Source organism: Pelodiscus sinensis, chromosome 18 (assembly GCF_049634645.1).
Source record: "Pelodiscus sinensis isolate JC-2024 chromosome 18, ASM4963464v1, whole genome shotgun sequence".
NCBI classification, from domain to species: domain Eukaryota; kingdom Metazoa; phylum Chordata; order Testudines; family Trionychidae; genus Pelodiscus; species Pelodiscus sinensis.
The window spans coordinates 2728688-2746881 of NC_134728.1; the positions used below are offsets into that span (position 1 = coordinate 2728688).

An 18194-nucleotide genomic window follows, 5' to 3' on the forward strand; every position below is an offset into this window, starting at 1 on the left:
GCCACAGCAAAGGAGGCTTAGGTTGGATATTAGGAAAAACTTCCTAACTTCAGGGTGATTAAACACTGGTTAAATTGCCTAGGGAGGCTGTGGAATCTCCATCACAGGAGATATTTAAGAGCAGGTTGGACAGACACCTGGCAGGGATGGTCTAGACAGTGCTGGGTCCTGCTGTGAGGGCAGGGGACTGGACTCGATGACCTCTTGAGATCCCTTCCAGTTCTAGTGTTCTAAGATGCTACATGTCTGACCAAAGCTACCGCAAGGCACGGCCTACAAATTAATAGGAAAACCTGAGAGGAGCAGAATTAGCGGAGCAAGATGACAACGGAGCATATTAAACCAAGCTCCATAAATGCGTGTGTTTAGAGTTAAGCCTTGCAAAGCTCCTTGGATATTAAGAGCTAAAAGCTCATGGGCAGTTTAAGGACAGAGATGCCTCCCACTAAAAAACTCTGCAGCAATGCCACCCTCTGGTTTGGAGATGTAATACAGTTTTCACAATGGCAAAAGCTGCTGGGCAACATGGTCTTAAACCAACCCAGCTTCCCTGGGCCCACTTGCCCCAAATAACAGACCTGTCACTGCACGTGAGATTTCAAGAATTCTCATACAAACCAGGCTACAGTTGTGCGGCAGAATGGAAGCAATCTCCACCTGCCGCACTACAATCTGAATCACACAGACTCGTTGACACGCATTTCACAACCCTGGGTGAATTAGCTGAGACAGCAGAGCCACCCGGAGACGGAGGAGGAAAGCTTGCTTCCTGCCTCGGTTTTCTTGTAAAACTACCACTTGCTAGCAGAGGGGAAGTGGGTAATTTATTTATCTTCCAAGCATCTTCCTTTACTAAACCCCTCTAGTTCCTCTCAGACACTTGCATCCAGGAGGACTGCACCCAGCTGATTACCTGTGCCTCTCCCCAAAATGCAAGAGGTGGCAAGACTTTCCATTTGGTGGCCTTACGCCACAAGCAGCCAGGTTCTTTTGGGACAGACAAGTGAGAGATCCAAATTCCACCTGACAAACGTCCTAGCATGAGGCAGGTACAGCGATACCCTGGCTAGAGGGAAAAACCCCTTTCATGCTCACAGACACTCTACTTTGACATGGGGATGTGGACTGTTAACGGGTGAACCTGAACATATCACCCCGTAATGGCCTACAACGCCCCTTAATGGGTCCATGGGGACCGCAGCAGCTTCCTGTCTGCTGTGAACAGGAGGCTGCTCCAGCCCCATGGGATCTGCCGTGAACAGGGACGTTCCAGCCCTTGTCTGTGGCAGGCCCGGGTGTGTCACAGACGGGGCTACTCCAGCTGTCTGGAGCAGTCCCAGCCTGTGGCAGGGGAGCTCCCCCCCCTTTTAATCTGTTACCTGGTTTAACCTATGAAACGGGATTTTACATCCCTACCCTGAAATATGAAACATTACCCCTTACAGCACTGAACAATCCATGCCCATCCCCAACTCAAAGTGGCCCATCGTCTGTGGAACAGCAAATACTGCCCAGGTATAGAAGTAAGGCTCAAAATTGCCGAAGATTGTCCTGTGCAGAACAGCCTTGCTAGCAACGCTCCCCCAAAGACCAGAAGCTGGCTGTTAGTCCACAAATGTACATGGACAGTTCCAGGCACCACATTAGAAAGGGTCAAATGACATGTTCCTATTTTTTTAATGGTCACTTTCACAATAATTTACAATGTTTGCCGTTATGCACATCCATCGTGGATCCATTTAATCACGAGAAATACGAATTCCTCCCACCCTCAGGAGATAATTGCTATAGAAACGCCCCTGCTGAGGTCTCAGGGCAGCTGTGGTTTTGCAAATGCAGATTCACTCCGAGGAGTCCTGTGGCCTTTGAATGCGGATGCCCAAATAAATCTGTTAGTCTTTGAGGTGCCACAGGGCTCCTTGCTCTTGCGAAGGTCCGGTTCCCATTCCTCTGCCTCTTGTGCTTGGTGCACCTGCCCAAGCAAGCTTCTCAGGCGGAGCTTGTACTACCTGCTGACCTACCCTATATAGGCAGGCCCAGGGTTTGTTCAATGCTCCTGGCAAGTATGAAAGCTGAAGAACAGAAAACTGTGAAGCACCAGGGAGGGAGGGTTACAGCGCTGGAGCTCTACGCACACGCATGACCGCGCCTGGAAACGAGGGTGCATGCCAGAAAGGGAGGGTTACAGCACTGGAGCTCTACGCACACGCATGACCGTGTCTGGAAACGAGGATGCATGCCAGAAAGGGAGGGTTACAGCGCTGGAGCTCTACGCACACGCATGACCGCGTCTGGAAACGAGGATGCATGCCAGAAAGGGAGGGTTACAGCGCTGGAGCTCTACGCACACGCATGACCGCGTCTGGAAACGAGGATGCATGCCAGAAAGGGAGGGTTACAGCACTGGAGCTCTACGCACACGCATGACTGCGCCTGGAAACGAGGGTGCATGCCAGAAAGGGAGGGTTACAGCGCTGGAGCTCTACGCGCACGCATGACCACGCCTGGAAACGAGGGTGCATGCCAGAAAGGGAGGGTTACAGCGCTGGAGCTCTACGCGCACGCATGACCACGCCTGGAAACGAGGGTGCATGTGCGAGCACCAGGGAGGGAGGGTTACAGCGCTGGAGCTCTACGCGCACGCATGACCGCGCCTGGAAATGAGGGTGCATGCCAGGGAGGGAGGGTTACAGCGCTGGAGCTCTACGCGCACGCATGACCGTGCCTGGAAACGAGGGTGCATGCCAGAAAGGGAGGGTTACAGCGCTGGAGCTCTACGCGCACGCATGACCGCCCCTGGAAATGAGGGTGCATGCCAGGGAGGGAGGGTTACAGCGCTGGAGCTCTACACGCACGCATGACCGCGCCAGGAAACGAAGGTGCATGCGCGAGCAATGGGTGTGGTCACAATTCAGAGACTTGCACCAAAGCAACCCTGCTGGGCTCAGCGTAGCGGCTAATGAGCTGGTGCCCCAAAGCCGCTGGTCAGAGCGGAGTCGGACGTGAGGCACACCGGCAGAGGAGTGCTCGGTGGCAAACGTCCACAGGCCACGCCTGGCTCAAGCTAATCCCATCCATCCCTCATTTCCAGGTCACCAAATCCTCCCACAGGCTTCTTGATAAAAGAGGAGAGGTGAGCCCAGAACGCAAGCACCGAGACAGACAAAGCTTAGAAGGTTCCAAGGGGGCAGCTGTCCTGCTCCTCACCAAACGTGAGAAAGTTAATGAAAGGGTTAATCTCGTCCCCACAGCCTTGAGTTACACCCTGGCCTTCCCCAGCATCTCAGTAATTCATGAATAGAAATCCTTCCCAGCACCCCCCTTTCCATTCAGATTCAGCGTATCCTTCTTTACCACTCCCTCCCCCAGCAGATCTAGCACCCTGCGCCGTGGGGGAGGAAACCAAGCAGCAAGCTGAGCTAGCCAGAGGCATGCCCCAGCCCGGCAAGGCAAGGCGAGGGGAGAAAACGAGACCAGGCTGGATGCTGCGAGGCCGATCCCTGCACGGGAAGATATTTTAATCCCACTCCTGCTTCGACCACGGTGGGTCCTGCGGGACCCCGGCCCACGGCAGGGCTCCACGGATCCGTACAGGGCTCGGCCGTGAGGAACGCCAGCGGCATGTAGTGTGGGCGGGGGAAATAGGAACTCTGTTTCTAAGAAGGACAAGAGCAACGTTCACCTGATACCTCTGCCTGCAAATCCAAGCTTGAACCCACGGCCAGCCCAAGAGAACTGCGGCTTCCCGCAGATCCCTCTGCTCGCGCCGGCGTTACAGTAACGTAACTCCCACCCTGGCAATCGGCTCAGCCGCTTCTGGGATGGTTTGTATTTAACACATTGAAACAAAGGAAGCGTTTTGCAGCAGTCCTGGGAAGAGAGAAGAGTCACGGGCTGCTGTAAGCCATTCTCCCCCCACCATGGACAGAAGCGGCTTCCTTGGAGACACCTTTCACCCTACTGGCCCTCCTCCTCTACAGGCAGCACCGTGATCCATACAGCAACGGTGACAACTCCACTGGGGGAGCTCCTGGCACAACAGGCTGCAGCCCCTTTCCAAACAGGTTTGTTTTGTTTGTTTATTTGAAAGTCCACTGATCATCACAAAAACATGGGAAATGCAACTAAAGAGACAGGAGTCCAACCCAGAGCTACGAACCCAGAGCTACAGGTAGATGTGACGCTGCTGCACGGCGCAGGTGCGCACACAGGACGACACGACACATGCGCGCTGCAGGCAGACGTGTGAGAAGAGGTGGGCTCCATTATATTAACCGCTGGACAATGACAGCGTTGAGCAGGTTGGCGTCCTTGAGGGTTTGGTCCTCATCAGACAGCTCTTTATTCGGGAAGGTGGTCATGAGGACAAAGCTGGTGGCAGCCATCGCCGGCCGGGCATCTACTATGAAGAGCCGGATGTCACGGATGCTGTCCAGGGGGATCAAACACACAAAGGTGACCCTGTTATTTCATGTACTGCATACACGGGGGGGAAACAGACTAACTCCGCCTCTCGCCCTGAAAGCGTACGCTTCTGCAGCATCGTGGCGCCAACACTGCCAGCAAATGGCAGGGGCCACGTGGAAGAAACATCACATTTAAGTTACTTTTAAAGGTGACTTTTCATTTGCTGTTGCAAGTCCTCTGAAACAGACGAGACTGCTTTCGGGAAGGCTCGTGCCTCTGAGCATAAGCTGTGGTTACAACTGGTTATTCTTTGAAACTTCCTGCTATAACACATGCAGTGCGTGGAGGCCCTCCCGGTACGTTTTTAATACCTACAAATCACTATGGTGTCCGGTGGGCAGGCATGGGGTCTGATTCCTGCATGCATAATTTGTAAAGTGCTCTGGTCTCCTTTCTGGGCAAAAGGTGCCATGTAATTTATAAACTGCTTGATGGGCAAGAGAGTAGCGCTCTGCACAATGCAAAAGATTCCAGGTTATCTGAACCCTCAGAGGGCTCCTCACACTGTGGATAACAAGGGGGCCTGGAAAAGAGATTTGTTTTCCGGTCCCCCCTGCCTGAGCAAGAGGTTCAATTCTCCTGTAAGAACTGAAGGAAGCAGGGTGCCCAGTGTTCCCCAAGAACGGCTGGCTGAGCAGGACTGCAGCACAGACGTCACGTGCGCAAATCCTTCTGAACAATGGACGGACCATAAGGAATTAATTTTGCTCTTTCAGCTCTTCTAAAGGAGCAGAACCTGTTTCAAAGCAGAACCCCGCTCTCTGAAGCTAACTGCAGCGAGGAGCGTGGCTAAGCACACAAGTCTGCAGTAGGGTCGGGAGTCGACTAAGCCAAGCGCCTTAATGACCTGAAGTCGTCCAAAGACCTTGGGATCATAGCTGGCACTATGGACAGTTATCCTGATTACACTGAAGCATCTGAGGAGACCAGTTCAACGGCTGTCCCAGCTAGCAAAATAAACCCTATGCCCCCGAGATGTAACAGCTGCCTTCACACCCCACAATAACACGGCTCCTGTTCACCTACATGGAAGGATCCCCAGAGCTCCCTTGAGCGGGCGAGCCAGGATTTTAACATCTCTTCTGGCTGTGCAGTGTCATTCAAGCCTTCCCAGTTAGTAACCTTGGTTTCCAGTTGCCCGTGTACCTGTGGCTGTGGTTAAATTTCTGGACCAATCGCCCGCCGTCAGCAAGCCGGATTTGGATGTTGGTGGTGGGCTCTGACTCATCAATTGTGATAGCAGAACTGGCTTTGGCTTCGTTTTCTGCCTGCTGGGCTGGAGTGCTGATGCCCATCACTTGGGGGGCAGTGCTGAGAAGAGGAAAACAGGGTCAGCTTTCATAAGCCACCAAGTTCCAGGCCCAGGAATCAGGGTTCCTACCCAAGAGGAACAGATGCCAACACATTAGCACTGGGAACCGGAATTCAGGAACCAGCTGGTGACACAGACACTTATCTACCTCCAAATCAATCTCTCAGGCAGTAGATGACACGCCCTGCAATGTCTCCTAACCCAGCTCCCTCCCACCCACCTAGACATTGCAGTGCTTCACGGCACGGTCACTGCTACTTCCACGTCCTCAGTTCAGACTGATCTCTTCACCGTAACTGCTAAGGAGGGTGCACATCACCCACACTATTTAGCTCTTGTGTAGTATTTACAAACATTAACTGAGGAATCACCACAGTACCACTGCTCTGCAGGGCAAATCTGTTACTCTGTTTCCCTATAGGTAAAAAGAAGGTAAGTGATGTGACCAAGGCCACAGAGTTGGTGTCAAAGCCAGGAATCATATGCACATTCCTGGCTCGGAGTCCTGTGCTCTGACCTCTGCATCACACTTGAGCTCTGCCATCAGCGCTGTCTTGCAACTAATTCACAGGCATTTTCCAGAGGGAACTAACAGCAAGGAGTTCAAGCCAGTCATTCATGTTTGTTAAAACACCTTAACATTCACTGTGCTCAGTCTTGCTTATAAAATGCCACCTATTCCTCCACCCTAACAAGCCACTAAATCCACTGACATTTTGTTAAAGAAAGGCAGCATGTGCCCTCAGGCGGGCTGTGGCAGCAGCTACCAACGCATCACTGCTGTCTTCTCACCTGCCCAGTTTCTGCCCCTCTCCAGTGAAAGCCTTGAAGGCACCTTTGGATTTCACAAAGTCCTCATCACGATGGTCCTCCATATCCAAGTTCACTTGTCCGCCACGGGCTAGTCTGCGGAGCTCAGCTGGGACCTCCCTAGAAGCAAAGAAAAAAATGTGCCTTGTGATAGATCCATCCATAAAGAGCTGGGGACCATCTTCTGCTGTTTCCTGACATAGGGGCGGGCCCCTCTTCCGGAGCAGCTCAAAAATGGTCCTCTCCCCTTGCCAATAGCTAAGACAGACAGACGTGCAGAAGACACTACGGAACAACATGCACCCAGCAAACACTGGCTTCCTAATTCACGCTAAGGATGTTAAATTGCGGTTAACTGACTAGTCAAGTAGTCAATGGAATTTCCATCAACTACTGGACTAGTCGACGGGCACTTCTGAATTCCTCCTTTGAAATGTACAAGAGCCCCTGCTGGGAAATGTACAAGAGCCCCCAAAGGAGGAATGCAGAACTCCACATGCAGCCTGGGGCCAAGAGGAAATCCCACTGACTCTGGGCTGCACAGGGACCAGCTTTGAAATGCATTTCAAATCCACGTCGCCCTCATGGAGCTCGGGGTCAGCTGGGAGTCCCCAGCTGACCCCAGGTTCCATGCACCATTTCAGCTGTGGCGTTTTAAAAGGGCAGCGCTGCACAGCTGAGCTGGGGATCAGCTGCGTAGGGGCTGCCTCTTTGAAATGCCTTGGGGCTTCAAAAGGGCAGCGCCACACAGCTGATCTCTGGCTCAGCCGTGCGGCACTGCCGCTTTGAAGTACCCGTTCTTTCCCCCCGTTTGCTGCCTCTATCTGATAGAAGCAGCAAGGGAGGGGGGAGAGTTGACTAGCCTTGAACATCCTTAATTCATGTTACCCAGGGAAGGTCACCACAAATGCCAATCTCATCACAGGCTACTAGAAACTTTTTCTCTTGTCCCCAGGAATCAAAGCACCTTTAATCACCATCTTGGCTAAGCAGGAGTTGAGGAGGACTCGCCTTCCCAAGGCATCACACACCATAAAAGGTTTCTCTCACTGGCCTGCATTTGGGATAACCTATCGACTCTACACCCCACAGATGGAAGAGATGGCTCCCTCATTTCTAGCCCTTAAAGTGTCACATCCCATAATGGGACTGGACTCCTTCCACGGCTCAACACCTGAGCTAAAGGCAACTACTGGATTTTACCTACCCCACTGCTACCACGCTAAGAAATTCTTGAGACTGCTTCAGACAAAGTGAGCTAGCTGGACGGAGTTCAGATTCCCAGCATGCTGGATTGCCTACATGCCTAGATTTGAGCAGACAGGCCCTTCCTTCTGAAGCACATCCCATCTGAGGTGCCCCCCACCCCCACGCTGCATACCCTCTGCGGATGGACTCCAGGAATTGGGCATTGGATGGGTCTTGGTAGCTCCTCAGATCCCCATTGTCCAGGCTGAACCCGCTCTTCCACAACTTCAGTACAATGTGTACCTGCAACCACCCCAAGCAGAAAAGTTAGCTCCTCTGCGGTGCCTTAACAGGGCACAGCAACAGCTGGAAGTGAGAACCCGAAACACCCAGGCAATGTCAGATGGAGGGTTGTACCCAGTGGGGACTCCTCAGGAGCCAACACAGTCCAGAGAGAAACACCATGTGCTGGCTGCTTGGTGGGGTCACTCCAAGCACAAAGCCATCAGCACGGGGCCCCTCACTTTGGCAGAGTGCATGTGACAGAGCTGGCCATGGAACACACTGGGCAGGTAGTGGAGAGAAGCCTGCTGCTACTGCTGTCGTCTCCCCTCCGGGATACAGGGAATTCCATTCGCCAGGCTTTCTATACACCCCTTTCAGGGGCACTCAATTCACAGCTAGAGATGTTGAGAAAAGAGCCTGGAGTTTATGAGAAGCTTCCAGGTTTTCAGATAACACTTCTACAGGACACTCGATTAGTCATTAAAACTACGTGTTCTTATAACTGGATACATTCATGGAGCATGGGTCCATCAATGGCTGATAGCCAGGTTGGGAGGGGATAGTGTCCCTAGACTCTGTTTGTCAGAGGCTGGGAATGGCGATGAGATGGATCGCTAGATGATTCTCTGCTCCGTTCGTTCCCTTTGGGGCACCTGGCATTGGCCGCTGCCAGCAGACAAGACATTGGGCTAGACGGACCTCTGGTCTGACCCAGTCTGGCCGTTCTTACGTTCTACATGCATAGCAAAGAGCAAGCCCCAGTCCATGACTTTACCAAAACTAGGCTCATTACAGCCCAGCCTTCCACTCCCTTCTCTGGCTCCCCAAGAGGGAATCGACATTTTGCAGCCAAATAAAACAATTCACTAACAGATCTTTGTCAAGATGGAGGGTGAGAGATACTCACATCCTGAGCAGAATGCTGCCTCCTCTCTCCTGACACATAAGCGGACTCCTCCTCCGGGGCCGCTCCAAGGCGATATCCTCCCCCTGCAAATGGCTACAAGAGAGAGAGGCAGGCAGAAGAGATTACAGAGTGATAGGCCCCCAGGCGATATTGCTTCCCCTTCACAACTAGCACCATGAATAAACACGGGCTTCGCGGAAGGAGCAGCATGGGCAAAAGCTACGCAACACACCACAAAGCTGTGGCGGCCAACTTGTTCGCCATTTAACCATCTGACCCCCTGAATTAACTTGTCTTGCCCTTAAGCACATCCGCTCCATCAGCTCTACTACTGGAGGAGTTTGCTACAGCTGTCTCGCAAGATAATCTCAGCGCTCACCAACTGAGAACAGCTGTCACCAAGCTGGCGGAGGGAGATCACTCCCACTAAAAACAGATTTAAATAAGGAAAGGAAGCAAAACCCCCATCATGCCTCACTTTTGGTTTGCTGCTCTCGCCAGGGCTCTTAGCGGGTCGATCGACAGCCACCGCTCCGTGCTCCTTAGCTCCTTTGAACAGATCTTCCACCAGCTCATTGGGGCTTTTCTTCCTTGGAGGGCCGACAATCTGCTGCCCACTCCTCTCTGAGCCCCCAGCATAAAACCTGAACAGAAAACACATTTGTTACCTAAAAACCCGGGGTCAGTTATTGGACAAATTATTTTCCAAGACACGGATCTGAAAAGCCCCATGAAGTTACAGGGTAACCCGCACAGTTTTTGCTCTTACACAGTGGGTTATTCTCGCTTTCTCTTCGATAATCATACAATTTACTGGGAAGTGCTCATCCACTGTGGCCAATCAGTCACTGATGTGAACAGAACACCATGAAATGAAGTCTCTGCCAGACTTCAGCAGCCTCTTTCGTAAGGGAGTTTGAAAAGCTGTGTATTAGCGAGTGACAAGTCCTCTCCTAGCCTTAAAGCTCTCAACTTTACCAAATGGGGTGAGCAGGAGAGGGAAAGGAGAGAATCTAGTCTAATGGGACTGGTTATTTACACTCCTTGACTCCATTGCTGTATAGTCACTGAACTGATCTGTGCTTGAGTATACCCATGAGTAAGAGTGTTTATAAACTTGGCCACCTCACAGGGATACCGTATGGCTTCATTCAATGTGCTTTGCAGGTCACCTGTGGGACTGTTCTGGCCAGCCAAGCTGCAGTGGGCCAGAGGCTGCTCCCACGCCTGTCCTGCTGGTTAACAGGTTACCGGGTAAGCATGCCGGTGAGGCTAATGATTACTGCTTAACCTTTTACATCCCTTTGTTAAAGTCCTGCAAAAAGAGGGATTTCACAACCTTCCTCAGTAACCTATCCCAGTGCTTAACTATTCTTATAGTAGAAAATGTTTCCTAATATTTAACCTAAACCTCCCTTGTTGCAGATTAAATTGATCATTTCTTAGAACCCGAGAACTGCCAGGCCAAAGATCCATCTAGCCCAGTATCCCGTCTGCTGACAGTGGCCAATGTCAGGTGTCTCAGAGAATTAACAGAACAAGGAATCATCAAGTGATCCATCCTCTGTTTCGTTCCCAGCTCCTAGCAAACAGAGGCTAGGGACGCTATCCCTGCCCATCCTGGCCAACAGCCGTTGACGGACCTAACCTCCATGAAAGTATCTAACTCTCTTTCTAACCCTTTTGTCCTACCTTCAGTGGACAAGGAGAGCAACACAGTGTGCTCTTTTTAACAGCCGTTAACATTATGGAAAGCTTATCAGGTCTCTTCTCAATCTTCTTCTCTCAAGATTAAACATGCCCCATTTTTAACCTTTCTTCATATGTCAGGTTTCCTTAGTCTCATCATTTTTGTTACTCTTCTCTGGATTCTCTCCAATTTGTCCACATCTTCCTTAAAGCACAATGCCCAGAACTGAACAGAGTACTCCAGCTAAGGCCTCACCAGTGCTGAGTGTAGGGGAACAATTATCCCCTGTGTCTTTTAAACATTCCTCTTACTACACTCTAGAATGACATTAACCTTTTTAAACACTACCCCACATTGTTAACTCATATTCAATTTGTGATCCACTATAGGCCCTAGATTCCTTTCAGCAGTACCGCTGTCGAGCCAGGTACCAGACATTCTGTAGCTGCGCATTTGAGTTTATTTTACTAAGCACAGTAATTTGCACTTGTCTCCATTACATTTCACTTTGCTGATCCCAGACGAACTTCCAATTTCTCATGGTCATTTTGAATTCTAATCGTGTCCTCCTAAGTCCTAGCAACCAATCCCCCAACTTGGAGTCCTCTGCACATTTTATAGGCATATTCTCCATTTCATTATTCTAGTCATTAATTAAAATACTGACTGGTATTAGACCCAGAGCTGACCCCTCCGATCCCACTAGATGTGCTCTCCCAGTTTGGCAGGGATCCACCGATAACTATGCTTTTGAGTAAGGACTTTTAACTAGTTGTGCAATCATTTAATAATAAATCAATACAATTAAATAAAAATAAAATTAAAAATAAAATGTAGTAATAATTTAATCTAAATCCCATTTCCTCCATTGCTTACCAGAACATTTGATGGGGGTTTCAGAGCTCCAGCCGAAGCAAGAATGTCTACAGTGCCATTTTTAGCCCCGCAGCCCCAAACCCTGTGAGCCCAAGTTAGTTCACTGGGCTGTGAGAATTGGTCTTTGTAGTGTAAACATACCCCTTACTATTCCTTCCATCTTTCCCTTGCATCAGGATGGTTTTCTATTAGGCCCCGAATATTGTGTCTGAGAAACCGCCATCTTTCCTTAACTCCTTTTGGGATCTTACCTACCAGTTCTGAGTTTGTTACTATCTGCTCATAAGTCTCTTGCTACTCTCACGCCTCCCATTCCTTAAAAATCACTAAATCTATCGTTTCTTGGTCACTTTCATCTCAACTGCCTTGAACCGTCAGATTTTCAGCCAATTCCTCCTTCCTAGCCTGAATCTACTCTAAAATGGCTATCGCGCTGGCTACTTCCTCCACCTTCTGAGACAAAAAACTGTCCCCTAATTCAGACCAAGAACTTACTGGACATTTTGGGTTTGGTGCAGTATTTCTCCAACAGATGGCGGGGTACAGTCCCCCATTACTACTTGTGCTTTGTGCATTTCTGTTATTTATTCTGAAAATGCCTCATCCACTTCTTTCTCCTGATTGGTTGGGCTACAGCACACGATGACATCACCTATTTTCCCCTTCCTTTTATCTTCACCCAGAGACTTTCTACTGGTCTGACTCACTTCCTGCTGGACCTCAGAACAAGAGTTCATACTGAGGTACAATGCAGCACCCTCTCCCTTTCCCCGCCTAGCCTCTGAGCAAGCCATAACCCTCTATGCCACCAAAATCTCAGTGATGCCAATTAAGTCATAATTTAGCTTAAGAAGTAATCGTTCCAGTTCTTCCCGTTTACTCCCCATACTCCTTGCACTTGTGCATATAAACATTTAAGCTGTTGAGTAGTTTTCCCTATCTCTACCCCTCTTGCTGCTCCTGTGACCATTTTCCATTCCTGCTCCCCGCCTCCCATCATTTACTCCTCTGTTAAGGTTGCTTTTTATACCTACCTGTGGCCTTTTGTCCCCTGCCCCTTTTGAATGCAGTTTAAAGCTCTTCTCACTAGCTGTCATGATAGCTGTCACTGCAGGACATTTCCCACTAACATTTCCTAAATGATGCTCAAAAGAAGAGAAAAACCCAGATGAAAACAGGAACTGTAACTTCCCTTGATCTACTGCATTCCCATAGAGCAGTGTCTCAAACAAAGACATGGGAATGAGGGGGCTCACCGCTCCAGCAAAAAGGCAAACCCAGGAATTAACTTCTGTTAACAATGGGAAGAAGGACACCAGAACGGTACCAATCCCCAGTGAATTTATCAACTCTCTCAAGAGCACAACTTCAGACCAGCACAGAGCATTTTGCCAAACACTGCTAACCCTGATCTTGCGGAACCACTTTCACTGGCTAGCCTTTCAGAATAAGACTCATGGAGCATGGAAACAGGAGACTCTTTAGTAGTGGTTAAAACACAGATTTAAATCAGGTTCTGCCCAGAGTCCCACGCTCTCTCACAGGACAAAAGCCCATTTGGTTTACATCTTTAACTGGAGACTTACCGCTGTCCCTCTTCTTCTTCATCGTCTTCTTCCTGAGCATGAACAAGGTCTCTGAATGATGTCACTCGGTGGTCACTGTAAAGAGATAACAAATGAGCTCACACATCCCCCATAGCTATATAGATCAGCCATCTAACATGAACTATACAAGCAGGAAATGGCTGTTATTTTGTGCTTCTGTCCTCTGCTATGTATCTGTGTTAAATAGCATTTATTTCCACTGAAGTTCAGCTCTTACAAAAATTACATACCCTCTGTAGACTGATTAAATGGCAGTTCAGAGGGATCAGGTAATATTGCCGTTCCCATTAACCATTCAGCAAAGACCATCTCTGCTTTCCCTCTTGAGGAATGTTGTCAAAATATGGGATAATATCCTAGCATCCTACATTTAGCTCCCTCCCCAGCTTCAACTAAAATAATCAATATACACTCTTAGAATAGACTAACCATATCTGAGTGAAATAAATAGGTTTGTGACTTTTGTGTCTTTATAATATATAATGAAAGGTCTGAACGTTTCTGTACAAAGAAAAAATGGCTTCTGCATTGAAGAAAGCTGGAGTAGAAGAATTTCTGCACTTATATAGTGGGTTAATCTGAGTCCCTTCCAAGCCTAGGAACCTGATTAATTGCAGCACTGTGCCACTGAGTCATGCTGGTGTAAAACTGGATTAAGAGTAGTGAATTAGGCTCCAAGTATTTGAGCCTCTCCATACCACATCTACAAATACCTGCTCGTGTACATCGAGTCACTAGTGCTTGAAAAGGGGTCACAAACACAACAAATCTTCAGTCATTTCTCTGTAGATGTACTGCACTAAGGAGCCTTTATTTATTCACAGAACAGTTATGGCATAATTGCAAAAAATGCAAGCTATTTTATGCTGCCCTGTTCTAGAGAGCCTGTGTTAAAGGTGAAAAGACCAGGTTACATGTTTGTTGATCCTTTGTGTTTCTGTTGAGCTGTCTACTAGAGTATAAACTGAAAGATTTTTTGCGAGGGACACATATCCATTAGAATCTAGACTTAGATCATCAAATTCATTTCACACAGACCAACATACAATCACATGATAACTCTGATTCAGATTCCCCACCTGTAAAATGGGGATATTTTCCTATTTCACAGGGATAGGATGAGGCCAAATTCATTCTGGCTTGTAAAGTGCCTTGACATCAGACAAGCAGTGTATTATAGTACTCTGGAGAGCTCAACTGCTTACAAAAAATGTTTGGATCAATGTGCTGAGTTATCTTCTGTCCCCAAAATAAACTAAAATAGAGTAATCCAATCGTACTCAGTTCTTTCGATAAGATATGCAATCACATCCAAACTAGGGGAATAAAACACTGATGGGATTTTTACAAAGGCTAATTAAATTTACTAAAGAAAACTGAACACAAATTCATGCATGGCTTTTGTCATACAGCTTTCAACTGTCATACAGCAATGCTGGGTACTGTATAAGTCGGGGTGGGCAAAAGGGCCTCCACGGGTCGGATCCGGCCCACCAAGCGGGTTGATCCAGCCCACAGAGGCCCTGACGCTCCCCTGTCCCCAGGCCAATTAGGTCCTGAGGGCAGGGGAGCACGCAAAGCTTCCTCCTACCCTGTGAGCAGCACGCAGTGCTTTGAAGCGCCAAGCGCTGCTCGCAGGGCAGGAGGAGATGTCATGTCCTGATTGGCCTGGGAGCAGGAGGAGCATGCAAAGTTTCCTTCCCCACTCCTTCCTCCCCGACCTGCAAGGAACACACAGCACTTCAAAGTGCCACATACTCCTCAGAGGGCGGGAGGAGGCTTCACGCACTCTCCGTGCCCTCAGGCCAATCAGGGTCTGGGGGCGGGGGAGTACATGAAGCCTTTTCCCGCCCACCAATTAGGGTCTGGGGGTGGGGAAGCCCAGAAGCATTCTGGCCCCGCCCCTTCCAGGCCAGCCCAGGTCCACTTCAAAAAATTTTGAAGTGGCCCCTGGCCAAAAATTATTGCCCACCCCTGATATAAGTACTTCAGAAGGAGACTTCCAGGCCCACCATCTTCCATGTGTAACAGCTTAATGAACAGAGCTGTTTCATTCGGAAAGTTTCTCTCACCTGGGTGCAGTGCCTCTGGACACAGAGCTGGGAGTAGGCTGAGGAAGCGTAACAATGTCTTCATCACCACCATCTTCATAGAAACTAGCTAGAGCAATCTGAAAGGTCAGAATTACAGCAGCTTTTAAGAATGAGATCAATTGTATATCATTACAGTAAAAAAGATGCTAGAACTGTCTATATTCTAATGATTAAAATACTACATTTACTAAGAATTTGTGTCACGCCCAACAGTCTCTCTTACTGCCATATCAGAGTTGATTACCCTCAGAAATTTACTGAAATAGCTATTCTGGAATGACTCCTTGTGTGGATGCTCTTATTCCAGAATAAGTGATCTTATTTCTCATTTAGCTTAATCTACTTCTAAAGTGGATTTAGCTAAATCTGAAAAAGGCAGTTTTATTCCAGAAAAGGAGTGTCTTTATACACAAATCATTATTACAGAATAGCTATGTCAGTAAACTCCCATGCATACACTGGTCCTTCATTAAATGTGCTAGAGTAGAAATGGCCAAAGAGTGAGTTTGCAAAGAAAAAAGCAATTGGTCAAATTGGTAATCAAACATTTACAGTAAAACTCCAATAGTCCGGCATCCAATTGTATGGGACTCCCAATAGTCTCGCATCAAAACGGCAAGAGCCTAGTGAGTGAGCTTCAGCAAAAACGAGTCACAGGGCAGCGGCAGCAGCTGCTGAACCGAGTGAAAAGGGTAAAAAAGGGTTAAAAGAACTAAAACATGATATTATACTGTATGTACAATAAAAAGGGTTAAAAACACTTTGTATACAGTGTGTGTGTGTGTGTGTATATATATATATAAATATAACCAGTTTATAGTACCTCCTGATAGTCCGGCATATCCAATAATCTGGCACCACCTAGGTCCCAAAGGTTCCTGATTATCGGAAGTTTACTGTACTAACAATTTTAGGGGCCTGTTCACATCATGGGTGAATCTTTGCCTGCAATAACTGGTTTTCACCCCTTCTGACCAGATGGGATACCATTTATGGATCTTTTCACTTTAGCTGGCTAGCTAAATGCAGGAGCCTGTATCATACACAACCTTGATTAGGGATACTGCATAGTCTTGGAAGTTTCAGAGGGCTGAAATTAGGGTAATTAGAGGAGTTTTCAGTGCTCTTAATTTCCTGTCTATCAGAGGACCACAGCCTCTTTGGGTTACTCTTGTTGATATAGACTCTTACAACTCAATGGCAAATGATAAGCAGCCGAATGGGAGGTAACATCCAGCAGCCCTACAGATCACACAAGGGAAGCGATTTGTCACCCGGTGCTCTCACCGGATGACTTACTCTGCCTGGAAGGAGCGAGTGCCAGTGCACGTGCAGGTTGAACGGGGCAGGGCCCGGTGCTGGGAGCCCGGACGCGGCTCGATGACGGTGCGAACTGGGGCGAGTCTCAGTTTCCCTCCCCGGAGAACACCCGGGCGGCGCTGGGAAATCAACGTCGCCACCTCTTAAGCCACCCGCTGCGGGAGCCTCGTGCCCCCCCCCCCCCCGTGTGCGGGTGACGCGGCCCCTGCGCAGCGCAGCGAGGGGGGGGGCCCATGCGGGCGGCCCTGGGCCTGGTTCCCCACTGAGCGCCGGGAGGCGGCAGGGACGGGCCCAACGGCAGCGGGGGGGGGGGGGGGGCGCGGCGGGGACGGGTCCAACGGCAGCGGGGGGGGGGGGCGGCGGGGACGGGCCCAACGGCGAAGGGGGGGGGCGGCGGGGACGGGCCCAACGGCGAAGGGGGGGGGAGGGGAGGACGGGCCCAACGGCAGCAGGGAGGGGAGGGGAGGACGGGCCCAACGGCAGCAGGGGGGGGAGGGGAGGACGGGCCCAACGGCAGCAGGGGGGGGGAGGGGAGGACGGGCCCAACGGCAGCGGGGGGGGGGGGTCGCGCCGCAGGAGGGTGGGGGCCCGGGGGAGGGGACACCGGGCCAGGCCCCCCCGCCGCGATGACCGCCCGGCGCTACCTGCAGGTCCCAGCCCGCCGACTCCAGGAAGAAGCGCGCTCGCTCCTCCTCGGTGCCGGTCACGGCCACGAACTCCCTCAGCGCCTCCTGCCGATCCGCCATCTTGCCGGTGCAGCGGCCAATCCCCCCCGGCCCGCGCCGCAGGCCGCTCCTGGCGGGCCGGGGTGCAGCGCTCAAAGCCCGCCGTGCGGAAACGCGCGCCGCTCGTAGCGCCGCCTGCCGGCCCCAGCGGGGAAGCGCAGCCCCCTCCGCTGGGGGAGTGATGGACACGCAGGGTCCGGGCAGGGCGCCTGGAGTCACCAGTTCGCATCCCGGCTGCTCCAGCCTCCCACGCCGGCCTGTCCCTATACGGTCCGCCCTGGGCACTCAGCCCCAGCCCGGCCAAGGGAAGGAGAGACCCGCACTGTTCCCAGGGCCAGTCAGCACCGGGGCTCAGCTTAGGGGGCGTCAGGGGAGGGGAGCTCAGGCACAGCCTCCCCTTAGAAACCACTTACACCAACAGCCTGCAAAGCAGCCGCTGGTTTTGGGTGCCCAGCTTGAGCCCTGTTTTCAGAAATGCGGAATAGCCCAACCCTCCTCCCCCGGACGTCACAGAGAGCAGACCTCCAGGAGCCACTCCAAAATCAGGGGCTTCTTTTGTATGTTTTAGCCCTGACCTCTCTGTGCCTGAGCTCTCCTTCTGTGCAATGGGCATAAAACCCACAACCTAGCTCACAAGGTGCCAAACAGATACAGGCTCAGACCCTCAAAGCTAGAAAACTCAGTTTGTGGGCTGCTCTGAGCCTCTGATTGCCCTGCAGCGAGGCTATAAAATCACCTACACAAATTAGACATCCCTGGAAGCGGACCATAAACAGTTACCGCGTGGGGAACACTGCCACAAACATCATGTGGGCTTGACCTCTCTCTCTGGCAGCATACAACCAGCAGGGTCCCATGAGAGAACATAAGAACAGGCCACACGGCAGTTCTGCTGTGCAATACGTCCTGTGACA

At 50.5% G+C, this 18194-nt stretch overlaps 1 protein-coding gene across 1 annotated transcript; it reads right to left on the bottom strand.

The window, feature by feature from the left end:
* Positions 1 to 4065: 4065 nt before the first annotated feature.
* Positions 4066 to 17359, bottom strand: NSFL1C (NSFL1 cofactor). The gene is made up of 9 exons (XM_075900911.1): positions 17200 to 17359; positions 15215 to 15312; positions 13122 to 13196; positions 9448 to 9613; positions 8970 to 9062; positions 7971 to 8080; positions 6572 to 6709; positions 5614 to 5778; positions 4066 to 4428 (listed from the first exon to the last, which is right to left on the bottom strand). The coding sequence occupies exons 1-9, from the start codon at positions 17299 to 17301 to the stop codon at positions 4266 to 4268; spliced, it is 1110 nt and encodes a 369-aa protein (XP_075757026.1). The 5' UTR covers positions 17302 to 17359; the 3' UTR covers positions 4066 to 4265.
* Positions 17360 to 18194: the final 835 nt, after the last annotated feature.

Excerpts from the sequence above, each read along its gene's own strand:
- NSFL1C (XM_075900911.1), bottom strand. The coding sequence starts at position 17,301 with ATGGCGGATCGGCAGGAGGCGCTGAGGGAGTTCGTGGCCGTGACCGGC. Across the intron at positions 13,197-15,214 it reads TCCAGAGGCACTGCACCCAG|TGACCACCGAGTGACATCAT; the intron begins GTGAGAGAAACT and ends ATCTCTTTACAG. Across the intron at positions 8,081-8,969 it reads GGCAGCATTCTGCTCAGGAT|GTACACATTGTACTGAAGTT; the intron begins GTGAGTATCTCT and ends GGGTGGTTGCAG.